Source organism: Nanorana parkeri, unplaced genomic scaffold (genome assembly GCF_000935625.1).
Source record: "Nanorana parkeri isolate BGI_ZX_2015 unplaced genomic scaffold, ASM93562v1 scaffold415, whole genome shotgun sequence".
Classification (NCBI taxonomy): Eukaryota; Metazoa; Chordata; class Amphibia; order Anura; family Dicroglossidae; genus Nanorana; species Nanorana parkeri.
This window is the reverse complement of record NW_017306683.1, coordinates 637757-650127: the sequence shown is the minus strand read 5'-3', so window position 1 is coordinate 650127 and position 12371 is coordinate 637757. Positions and strand designations below refer to the sequence as shown.

The 12371-nt window shown below is 39.9% G+C and overlaps 1 protein-coding gene across 1 annotated transcript in view; it reads left to right on the top strand.

The window, feature by feature from the left end:
• RAP1A (RAP1A, member of RAS oncogene family) overlaps nucleotides 1–8568 on the top strand; it is a 29005-nt gene extending 20437 nt beyond the window's left edge. Inside the window, exons 6-8 of the mRNA XM_018559763.1 lie at nucleotides 1221–1364; nucleotides 6388–6506; nucleotides 7854–8568. Of these exons, the coding sequence (XP_018415265.1) occupies nucleotides 1221–1364; nucleotides 6388–6477 (234 nt within the window). The 3' untranslated portion in view covers nucleotides 6478–6506; nucleotides 7854–8568. The remainder of the gene's footprint in view (nucleotides 1–1220; nucleotides 1365–6387; nucleotides 6507–7853) is intronic.
• Nucleotides 8569–12371: the final 3803 nt, after the last annotated feature.

Here is a 12371-nt window from a genome sequence, read left to right as displayed (position 1 = left end):
TGAACTGACCTCAGCCTGCTTACTGACTACGTCTCTCCATGAACTGACTTTGGCCTGCATAGTGACCACATGTTTGCCTTCCACCTGAACTGACCTTGGCCTGCAAACTGACCACTTCTCTGCCTGCCACCTGAACTGACCTAGTTGACCACATTTCTTCCTGCTGCCTGTAGTGACCCATCTGCATGTCCAACTGACAATGGTCCATCCAAAACACCAGTCCCAGTCATCCTCTGAAAACAGCTGCACTCCTGGAACCACAGGTACTGTTTTGTTTACCTTTTGTCAAGCTTACTGTGCTTCCTGGTCACTGAACATAGCATTTTGTTTACACATTTTGGCCTAAATGTATGAAGAAAGATTATTTATTTGCAATGTTTCATTAACATAATATAAGGAAAACAGTTTTTTTGTAAAAAAAAATAGGTATTTTTTTCTTTATATAGTAAAAAATAAAAACCCCAGTGGTGATTAAATACCACCAAAAGAAAGCTCTATGTGTCCCCAGAAAATGGTAAGAAATTCATTTCAGTACAGCGTTGCATGACAGAATAAATGTCAGTCAAAGTACCGCAGCGCTGAATACTGAAAAATGGCCTGGCCAGGAAGGGGGTGTAAACACCTGGTCTTGAAGTGGTTAAGTAATGACCCGACCCATCAGCAGTAACTTCCTCACGCAGACTTTATTGCTGCTGAGTTGAGCGAGTATGCCAGACTATTGTCAGGTGTGTTAATAAGATCTGATTGCTTGTGAGTACTGGTTCTAAAGCTGGCCATACCCTATTAGATTTCAGAACGAACGTTCATATGAAAAAGCTTTCTTTATCGCCCAATAATGCCATCAGACACTTAACAAATGTCGATAGAAATTTAGTTTGGTTTTAACGTTCAATTTTGGTATCAATGAAGTTTCCAGAATGAAAACTACGTTCACTGTTAGAATTTGTTCATTCGAGAAAGTTTCCATCCTGCTCCTTCAAGTTTTAAAGTCTAATCAGTGTATGGCCAGCTTGACTCTGTTGCCTATTGGACTACACAGTCAAATTTGGACACCCTGCACAACTACAATAAGGGTAAAGTGGACTATAAAATGGCTGACTGCATATTTATTTCTCTAATTTCAGCAGGACTTAGTGGCACAATAGTTTTCCTCACTTGAAAAACTATGGATTTATTGCAATATGAAACTAATCTTCTTTTTTTTCTTCTCCCTGTTAAAGGTTCCCATGATTTTAGTGGGCAACAAGTGTGATTTGGAAGATGAGCGGGTAGTTGGCAAAGAACAGGGACAAAACCTAGCCAGACAGTGGAATAATTGTGCCTTTTTAGAATCTTCGGCAAAGTCTAAGATCAATGTAAATGAGGTTAGTAGGACTTTGATCTGATATTTGTATTTCTTTATTTGTGTGTATCTAACACTACACTACACCGCCTACAGGCAGATTGGACACTGGCAAACAGACAAATAGTAGTCTAGCCCAGGATAAGCTCTCCTGTGCTCAACATGTTAGTTTGTTTTTTTTACTAGTGTCCTAGTAGAATAAAGGTCTGTTCTTCAACTCTGCTGAGAAGAGTTTCACCAATTTTTGCTAGCCTCCCTTGCTATATTTTGTTTGTGAATTTGTTCTTGCATTGACTTCAATCAAGCTTCCTTACTACACCACTGCTTGAGGTGGTCTATACATGGCTATCTGGATCAGCCTTTTTTCAGCTTGACTCTGGCGTGCCGTCGTCAGACCTTGCTGGACTGGACATCGTGGGGTGGCCTGGAATGTGACCTTCAGGCACAGGGTTCCACTTTTGGCGCTTTCCAGGCATTGCAAGCGGCAGGCTAACTCACTATTTCCATCGTTTGTCACCGTTTACATTTTCCAATAATATCAGTTTTGCCAAAGAATGAGGGAAACACTGAGGGATTGAGTGCTGCCTGGATCCACTCGAAGTGTTGTGTGTGTGTGCTCTGCATTCTTTCCTGCCGTTCATCATAGTGGAAGTACCACATGGCACTCCCATCTCTGGTCTGTTCCTACTGCCCGTCTACAGTGACCTGGTTGCCCCCGGCTGTCTGACCCTCATCACCCACTAGCAGCCTGGGTATGTGACTACCTGAGGCCTTGCCTTGCACTTTGGACCTAGTTACATCGCCGCAGCATTGTGGTAACATGTGCACATAGAGTGAGGGGGCAGTTCTGCTGCTACTGTTGAGCCCAGGCCATACTCCTAATAATTCTGCGATTTGTCTACTCAGTATCCTGAATAGACAAATGAGTATTCAGGGCACTGACACAGGAGACAGTCGCCTATCACATCATCGGCCTGCAGTCACTCAATACTCTAGGCTGTAATTGCTACCAAAGGTGCTTCAACAAAGTACTAAGTAAAGGGTTTGGATATGTTTGCCAATGTGATTTTTTTTTTTTTCAGTTTTTTTGCCATTATGGGACACTGAGTGTAGATTAATGAGAAAAAAGAAAAAATTATATATATATTCACACACACCATCACATTATAACCACCAGCCTAATATTAAGTAGGCCCTTCTTATGTCCCCAACATATGGACTACACTAGACCTCTGAAGGTATGCTGCGGTATCTGGCACCATGGTGTCAGTACCAGATCCTTTAAGCTCTGTCGGTTTGAGAGTTGGGGCCTCCATGTATCACACTTGTTTTTCATGCACATTCCACAGATGCTGGATTGGATTAAGATCTGGAGAATTTGGTGGCCAAATCAACACCTCACTGGTTGTGCTCCTTTAAACCATTCTGTAACCATTTTTGCAGTGTGGCAGAGTGCATTATCCTGCTGTAAGAGGCTACTGTCGTCAGGGAATGCCGTTTCCATGAAGGGGTGTACTTGGTCAGCTAAAATGTTTAAGGCCTGGTTCACACCTGTACGTTTTGTAGCGCGTTCAACGCTCTACAAAACGCTCAAACCCCCAAAAATCCCATTGTTTCCTATGGGTATGGTTCACACCTTGCCGTATTTCAGCCCATCTGAACGCGCTACAAAACGGCCTACGCCTGAAAAGGTACATGAGCTTCTTTGCGGCATCTTTGTAGCGCGTTTCTATTGGGATACAGCCAAGTAGCCCTCGGAAACGCGCGTTTGTCGCATGTTTTTAACCGCGAATCACGGTAAAAATGCGCGTCACGAAACGCGCGACAAACGCGCATATTCGATACGCCTCGGTGTGAACAGAGCCTAAGTAGCTGGTATGTATCAAAGTAACATCCACATGAATAGCAGGACTCAAGGTTTCCCAGCAGAACATTGCCTAAAGTACCACAGTGCCTTTACCAGCTTGCCTTCTTCCCATGGTGCATCCTGGTGCCATCCCTTCACTAAGGTCAACGACACACACCCAGCTATCCAAATTAATGGCAGTTCTGATGTTCACGTTTTGGCAGTGGACACGTGTCTGCATGGGCACCCTGAACGGTGTGCGGCCACACAGCTCCATACATAACAAACTGCGATGCTCTGTGTGTTCAGACACCTTTCTTTCTGAACCGGCATTATCTTTTTCAGCAATTTGAGCTACAGTAGCTCTTCTATTGGATGGGGACTACACGTGCCAGCTTTCTCTCCCAATGTGCATCTTTAAGCCTTTGGACGCCCATGACCCTGTTGCTAGTTCACTAGTTTTCCTTCCATGGACCACTTTTGGTAGGTCCTGACCATTGCAGACCAGGAATATCCCACAAGAGCTGCAATTGTGGAGTTTTTCTGACCCAGTCGTCTAGCCATCACAATTTAGGTCTCGTCAGTCGCTGAAATCCTTACACTTGCCCATTTTATTTGCTTCCAACACATCAGCTTCAGGGACAAAATGTTTACTTGCTCCCTAATATATCCCACCCACTTCCAGATGCCTTTTGTAACAAGATAATTGCTCACTTTATATTTGTATATATCTATTAGAAAAACTTTCATTGTCTTTGAAATGCATGCCTGTGAGAGAAGCTGCAAGAGGTGTGCAGCTGGTAAGAGTTGCACTGTTCTGCTTTCCTAAAACTGTGATGTAGCTCAATGATTAACTATACATTTACATTCCAGCTGACTGCAGAACAACCATTTTAAATGCATTTCGTACGAAATACCTGCAGTAATAATAAATCACTGCTTAGTACAATAAAATACCAAATACAGTGCTGAGAAAAAGGGTAGTTACACTTACCAGTAGGTAAGGTCTTCAGGTCTGCTTAGCACATACAGCTTAAAGCAAATATGGCATTAAACTAAGTAAATTAAGTGATTTTCTTTTAGCCGATTACACGAAGGCAACAATTGCTTCCATGCAGTATCTTAAGACCAAATAAAAGGTTAGCACAAGTAAGATAAAGGAGAAAGATTTGGCATGCATGCGATGATTCAAGCTGCAGCTTTTAGAACCTGATCCACTTTTCTAAGAAGCTGCGTTATGCTGCTTAAAAGCTTCTTTCCAGACCTCTGTTGACTGTGCTGTAAAGTGCTTTCTAGATCCAGAGCCTTGGCAAGGACTCTTTAAGGAGTGGGCTGAGCACCGGGAACTACTTTTATTTGTTTAGACCTCTTGGGTGCCATTATTATCCCATTTATAGAAGGAGATAAATTGTTAAGAAATGTGTGTGACCTTTCACCAAGTGATGCAGGATAGTCTGCAATCTTGTCCTTTCATTCAGCGTAAGGTAGCACCTTACTGATGCTGCTCTTAATTGCATGCGACACGCAGTTCCATCTCAGCTCTTTTTGCCATCTACAGTACCTGGTCATATGAGAACCTTTGAACCTTCCCAGATTTCAGCAGTCTGTTTGTGGATATTCAATGTATTACAGCTAAGTTGTCCCTGTTTGCAGTGCACATGACTGCTCCTAAGCACAAAGGGAGCAGTCTTTATGTACTGGATGCCTCAAGCTTACAGTTCACCCACACTTTCCAGTCCAGGCTTTAGAGTTGTCAAGGATCTGACATCTACAGTGTGGAACATTCTCCCTTGCTTGAGACCTTGTATTACTTGGAGTCCACCCTGACACTGTCAAATGTAGCCCCCTCCTCTGCGTTATACGGAGATGATTTCACTGCAGTAATGCAGAATTTTATCGGCCAAATTGCAATTATAATTACTAACTCTGGCCATAGAGAATATACGCATACCTCAACACCTTCCCCTGCAGAATCATTATGTAACCTGCCTGTGGCCTCCTAACCCTTAACTGTTGGAAGCTCTATATGATGAAAAGTCTCCAAAATCCTTGCAGGATGAGATTGCCCTTGAGGAGTCTGCGATGGGTCCCAGGTTAAGAGAGACCCACTTGGCTTTTATCAATGTGCTCCATGCAAACCTAAAGATTGAGGAGCAGCCTCTAACTGCTACCAGAAAAAGATTTACAGATTCCCTGGAGAAACCTGTTTGGTCATGCATTTATATACTGTGGTTACGAATACCACTGTAATGAATCAGCCTCAGTCTGTAACTATAAAGCATATACAGAAAAAAAACCCTGCAAATAACCCCCTGCATTAGAAAATACACAAGGCTAAGACGTTACTTCAGACCGTACCAAAAAAAAGAGTGTATAAAACGGTTTAATGATAATAGCACCTGTATGTTGCACCACTATAAGGTCTTCATTGCTGCCAAACAACACCATACATGTAGCTAATTCAAACGTGTCTAATGAAATCCAATGCAGCTGGTAATTGCTCTTTAACCAGTTGACATCCGCTGTGTTAAACCCCCTTCCCATCCAGGCCATTTTTCAGTATTCAGCGCTGAGGTACTTTAACTGACATTTATTCCGTCATGCAGCGCTGTACTGAAATGAATTTTATACCCTTTTTTGGGGACAGATATGCTCCCCCTGACTACCCCATAAACAAAAAACTCTTGGGTACGTAAAAAAAAGATCATTGCAGTGGCCCAACTACCCTACCCCCTTCCCCTTGCTTTAAAGGGTTACGTGCTCATTTCTTTTAGGTGGTAAAGGAATAAGCATTTATACTCTTGCCGCCTCCTCTGCACTGTATAACCGGTTTGCATTTGCCACTTTGCCAGTCACAGGCATTCCAATGTCATCCCGTACAATGCAGGACCAGCCGTCCTGCATTGGGTTAAGGCCCACCCACATCCCAGACTGTTGGAGAGCGCTGGGTCAGCAAGGAATGGGTTAATGATATCTTCTTATTCCTCTACCCCTTGACTAAACCAACATTTAACAATTGCGGTGTGAGGGGAGCCCAGTTCTCAAGGGTCATTATTGTCACTAAACTAGAAGTTCGGCTTTAAAGATCTATCTAATGCTGCAAAAGTCACTGACCTTATGTGGTTTTAAAGTTAATTCTTATAGATGCTTCAATAATGTGTGGGAATATTTTGTACTAAAATTATTTATTTTCTTTTAGATCTTTTATGACTTGGTCAGACAGATAAATAGGAAAACACCAGTGGAAAAGAAAAAACCTAAAAAGAAATCTTCGTGTTTGCTGCTTTAGACTCTCTTTAAGCAGCAGATCTGAGCCAGGTGAATATAACATTATTTCCTCTTAACATACAGTATATGTTTTTGTGTATACATATTTAGCAGTTGTAGAATAGTTATGGAAATTCTTGTTTGAAGCAGAATCTTTGCACTGTAGGTGACTTTGCTCCAAAATTTGGGCCTTTTTATAGTGGTAGACGACTGAATTATTCTGAAGCCAGGAAATCCAGCCTAGAAGCAAGCACATACTTTAAAGTTGAACTCAAGCCATAACTTTTTTTGGATAGACAATAGGTTTTAGAACATCTCGCCTTTTGTATTGTCATCGGTTCCCCCATTTGGAGGATTGCCAGAATAGCAAGTGATTGCAAATCTTTTTTAACGGGGATACAGGCAAAAGCAAACTTTTAGATATATGTCCGAAGTACCTTGTACCTAATATGAATCAAATGAGCTGCAAGCTTATATCATGCGTGTGTGAAATCACACTGTTTTATAGTATAGTGGAACTTATATACAGTATGTACTTCTTTTTTTATTATACTTGTATTCCACAGCATGGCACACACGTGATACAAATTTGTCTATTTCTTCATGTCCTGGTAACAACCTCGCCTCCCATTTCTTATTAGGTCAGCACAGGGGCAGTAAGTGAGCGAAAGCCTCCCTAATGGTGTCACAGACAGAAATAAAAGCCATACAGAAATTTAAAACTTTCCTCACTTTTATCTAAAACCTAAAGAAAAAAAAAATCAGGCTTGCATTTACTTTACCTAGATAAGGTTAACCATTATAAACTTATCCAAGAATTAAGTTGCACAGTGTGTATGCGCCAATGAAAAATCAGCTAAATATCTAAGAACCAAGATCATTTGTACTTTACAAACAAAATGCTTTGGCGAGCTGGATAAGCACATTTTATATTGCTTAATACCAATTCAAAAACAAATATGTAATATACTGTTCATGAATCAAATACGAGTGTTTGCTTTGTCCAGACCAGGCAGAAATAATAGGTATCATCCAGTTCTGAATCTTTGGCCTGCAGAGTTGAATGCATTTAAACCTTTACATTGTCAACTTTCATATAGTCAGGTTTTAGGAATTTCCACATACTTTTGATTGCAGATCAGGTGGGGGTAGTGTGAGCAAGTGTGCAAAAATGTGTTGTGGCACTCATCCAGGGCAAGTATCAGATTGTTCTGAAAGCATGAGTCAGCATGGCAATTGGGAAGCTAGCATTTCAGCATGGACGCCTCCATACTTCTTCTCTATACATTTCCTTAAAAAATGGGGGGGGAAGAATCGGGGCATGGTGGCATTATGTAGATACAAACATCTAAACGTTAAAATGCATGTGTTTGATTTTTTTCTTTTCTTTTTTTGTAGAGTACAGGAATGAAGAACTGTTGCCTAGTTGGAAAGTGCCAGCATTCCAAGATGTAAAAAGATATCCAACCTTAATTTAACATATCTGAAGAGGTTCCTTTTTATTTTATATATTATATAAACAAATTTAGATCTCCAATACTGTTTGCACAAGGTTCCCTGGAAATAAATCGACTGTTTCTCTCTGAAAACAAGACACCACCATGTCAACTATTGCAATAGTGTTGACAACAGATGTGAAAATAAAGATACTTGACTCCATTCTGAATGATTGTGAATGCATTTCAAATGTTACATATTGCTAGATTAATTACATGATTTTCATATTGACTTTCAGATCCTGTTTGTAGTCATGCTTGTGTCGAGCCCTAAAATGTAGCCATTTATAGTTTTTCTTTATAAATATAGATATATAAATATATATATTCCCTTTAATGATCTCAATGGGGCTAATACCTTTGAGTCACGGTGACTTCATTTTATATTTAAATCATACAAGTTTGTCATTGCTATCATCTTGCCATTATAATTAAGCAAACATTTTGTGTACAATGGTTCTGGGGAGGGATGGTGATTTCTTTTATAGGAAAACTGGGAAACTGATTTCTATGGATTTCAAAACTGAAATATATAATATACTAAACTCTAATATTGCTTCTTGTTTTACTGTCACAGATTAAATTACAACTTTTATGAATGATTAAATTTTAGTACATTTTCATTTTTGTGATTGCGTATTTTTTTTCTTTTTTTTTTTTTTGTAAGCCACCCAATTAAATTTCCACTGTCATGTTTTATTTTATCTCAATAGTTATTTGTGTGCCTTATTTAAAACAAAAAAAATGTCAGTTACTGAATTGTACTTAGGATAACTAATAAATATAACCTATTTTACAAACACATTCCCCATGATAATCCATTCAATTAGACTTGTTCTACCTGATCAGTTGTTTTTTTTTTTTTTCCTCTGGTAACAGAGTGGGGAAGGGAAAGAACCTTTTTTTTTCCACTGATCTTATGTAAAGGATAACATTTTCATGAATGAGAAACCACTAATTTTTAGATGCCAAATAAAGTTTGTCAAAGCTTTGACCTGATCCCTACCTAAGGAATTTTGTGTTTTTTGTTTTTTTCCTGGAGGTATACATGGTGATCATAGATGGATGCTTGTGGCAATCCAACCTGGTGAGGAGGAAATCCCATTGATGCTAGTCTCTTTTTGGTGCCCATGTTGAAACCAACAAAAATTGATACCCACGCTTGTGCATAATTATGCTATGAGCACTTGTAACTATTCTAGTTATAGTTCAGTGTTGTTTAGACTGATTTTAGGCAATGCATTACCTTTATAATTCTTAGGGCTTTACTTTTAAGTCGGATATGCTGTTGGGAACTCCTCAAATATTATTGATTAAATGCTAGAAATAAACTTAATTCAATTTTTAAATTCCCGTTTGTGACACTACAAAATGTGGAAAAGCCAAATATTCAAATGAAGTACAGTACACTAATTTCATTTCTGCTCAGGAGGAAAATCACATACGATGCTGAGCAACTACTTTTGGATTTCTGTAGGGTCTATAGGAAACCTGTGTATGGGAACTGCCATTTGTGACCTATTTTTACTATTGGTATTACTGATTTTAAGATTTAATCAGTCATCTATAGTAAACACATAGAGCAATGGTCTTCTTTTGGTATAAGTTATACAAGGGTTACGTGGTAGCATTCATTGGAGCACAAAGTGATCATATGAGGTCAAGGCAAAATTATATTTTAGATATTCAGTATATCTTGCGAATATATGCACATTTACCCATTTTCGTTCTCTGTAAAGCCCATTTCCACCTTTGCGGACATATGTTTTAAAAATAATCTAATGCATGCAATGTACACCAAGTTACATGAAGCAGGCATATGCAGTTGCTGTATATGAACACAAACTGTTTTTTGTTTGTTTTTTTAGCTGTCCTCATGGCTCCTTTTTTTTAAAATATCCACCCTGTGTAAATGAACACTGTCTGAGCTGTCTCCCCCATTCATTAATATTCATAGTGGCCTCTCGGACAGTGTATTGTATCCTGGAAAGGCAGAGCTGGTGTGCAGTGATCCTTACAATGACTCAGGGAGGGGGTCAGCTGCTTTACAATCTGACCCCAGTGTCAGACAGTTTCCTGTGGTAGGAATTTTTTATTTGTATGACTCAGGCCTACTAAAGTCAATAAAAATTAAAAATCCTGCAATGTTAATCATGAAAATGTACATGCATATACATTATCATTGCACCCTTACATTACTACAATAAATGTTATACACATACAAATGTGGAAATGAGATTTAACCATGCTGCAAGTACAAAAAATAACTTGATGTGCCAGAAATATAGTATGCACCGACCTTCCTCTTTGACATGGCAGCACAGCTCTGAATTATTAAGCAGGTGGTGTCAGATCAGCCCTGCCTACTACATTTCTGATGGATAACAAAGAACAAATCCTATCCTAATCTCCATAACTTTGTGTACAGACTGAGAGCTCAGGGCGATATTAGCTCACAGGATTTTTGGCAAAAGCAACATATATTGTTTGCACTTCTTGGACAGATATGACAAAACACATTCAGTGGTATGTTTAGCAGACCAAAAGCAAGCAAATGGATCCATTGTTGGGGTGTACATAGGTTTTATTTGCTACTACAGGCTATTTTTGTAGAGTACACTATAGGGAGACATTTGTGCCATCTGTTTACTGATTGATTTATTAGCATGATTGAGCTACTGTAAATTTGTGTAGCTGTACCCTTGATGAGCTCTAACACCTGTCACCTTTAGAAATGTATGAGGAAACACCTCACAAAGAATAGAAAGTCCTTCTGCCGAACTGACTGAGTTCTTCTGATCATTTTTTTTTTTTTTTTTACTACTTCTCAGGAAGGTACCGTAAGATTTGTCCCTGATCCTTGCCCTCCAAAACCCTTCATAAGAAAGCTGGAGGAGGAGGCCTTGTCTAACCCCCCCCTCCCCCTCCTGTTACAGTGCCTGAGAAAAGCCAATTTCAGAATTGCCACCTTGCAGGCATTCCAGCTAGTTGGTGGCCACGACTGCTTTCCCGTTTGCCCTGAGTTCCAGGTTTTCCCTGCAGTGCATACACTGTCTGTACCAGGGGTGGTGGAGTTGTAGGGGCATGTACTGGAAAGAGTAGAAACGCTTTCATGTCGGCTGCTCCAGTTCCCGCTAGCCACCCCCAGCAATGGAGGAATCAGTGGCTCCAGGTGCCTCCGTCTTGAGTGACACTGGGCATCACTTCTGGGTGGGGGTCAGGTAATGTGTGGTTGAAGAAGACTGGAAGGGCTCGCTGGTGCCTTTTTTTGACTCCCAGCATCAGCTGCAAGGCTGCCACTTATGGAGGAACTGATGCTGCACTACGGATGACTCTGGGAAGACTACAGCTCAGGTTAATACAGACGTACCCACCACCGACAAGGTCTAGCACTACCTCACTACAAAACTCACATTTTGTATATGACTATATGTTGAGCGTTACAGTGCATGCATTCATATGTGTTTTCATATACTCTTGTAATGAAAAAAAGGCCTCAGTCATGAAGGGGTTAAATGAGTTGCTTTAAATTGTTATTAATACTGAACAATTACCTTTTTAAAAAAATGTATAAAAATGCTTTCCTGTAAAAAGCAGTTAAAAGTAAATGAATGGCCCTGTATCTTGGTTTGTAATGTGGCCCACATTTTTTCTGATATTCAACCACTAGATGGTGTTATATTCATGATATAAGCATACTATGTTGTAAAGTAGAGACCACTCTACAAATGTAAGCAAGGACAGGGTCCAAGAAAAATACATGCAACAGTCTTTTCTGCCAGTCTTGGGCATAGGGAATCCAGCAAACAAATACATGTATACTGATAAGTCCAACTCTGTCTTTTCTTTTATTCCTTATTTTACCTCACAAAACAATAATAGACCTGTTGCTATTTTTTGCCTTTCTCTAAAGACACATCACCAAACACTGAGTAAATCTGTGATTTACCCATTCAGTGCAAAGCAATAAATTCACATTAATGCAGACCTCCACACACACGCATATATTGACCTTCATTTCACTCCAATTCTGCCACCAGAAGCAAAAGCAAAGTTCTATGTGAGCTAAAAGACACCAGAGCAGTAGTTCACACAGAACTATGGACTCTCCTCTGACAGTGCTGTTTGTCCCAGATGTCAAATGGGTGAGCTGCACGCTCCTCTATACTTGGAAGTAGGGGATGAGCAAAGTGCCTGAGTTTCACTCAAAGGGGGTTAGTCAAATACTGCATTAAGTCTTAAAAAACCTTGAACTTAAAAATTGATGTTATTTGAAGTTTATGGGTCTGGCAAATTTTGATACTACATTCTAGCCATATTCAAGGCTAATAGACAAGGTATTGTCAAAAAAGGCCATGGGGAGCTAGGTACTGCAATAGGGGGATTTTAACAAAGCAAAAAAAAATTAAAAAGTACCATA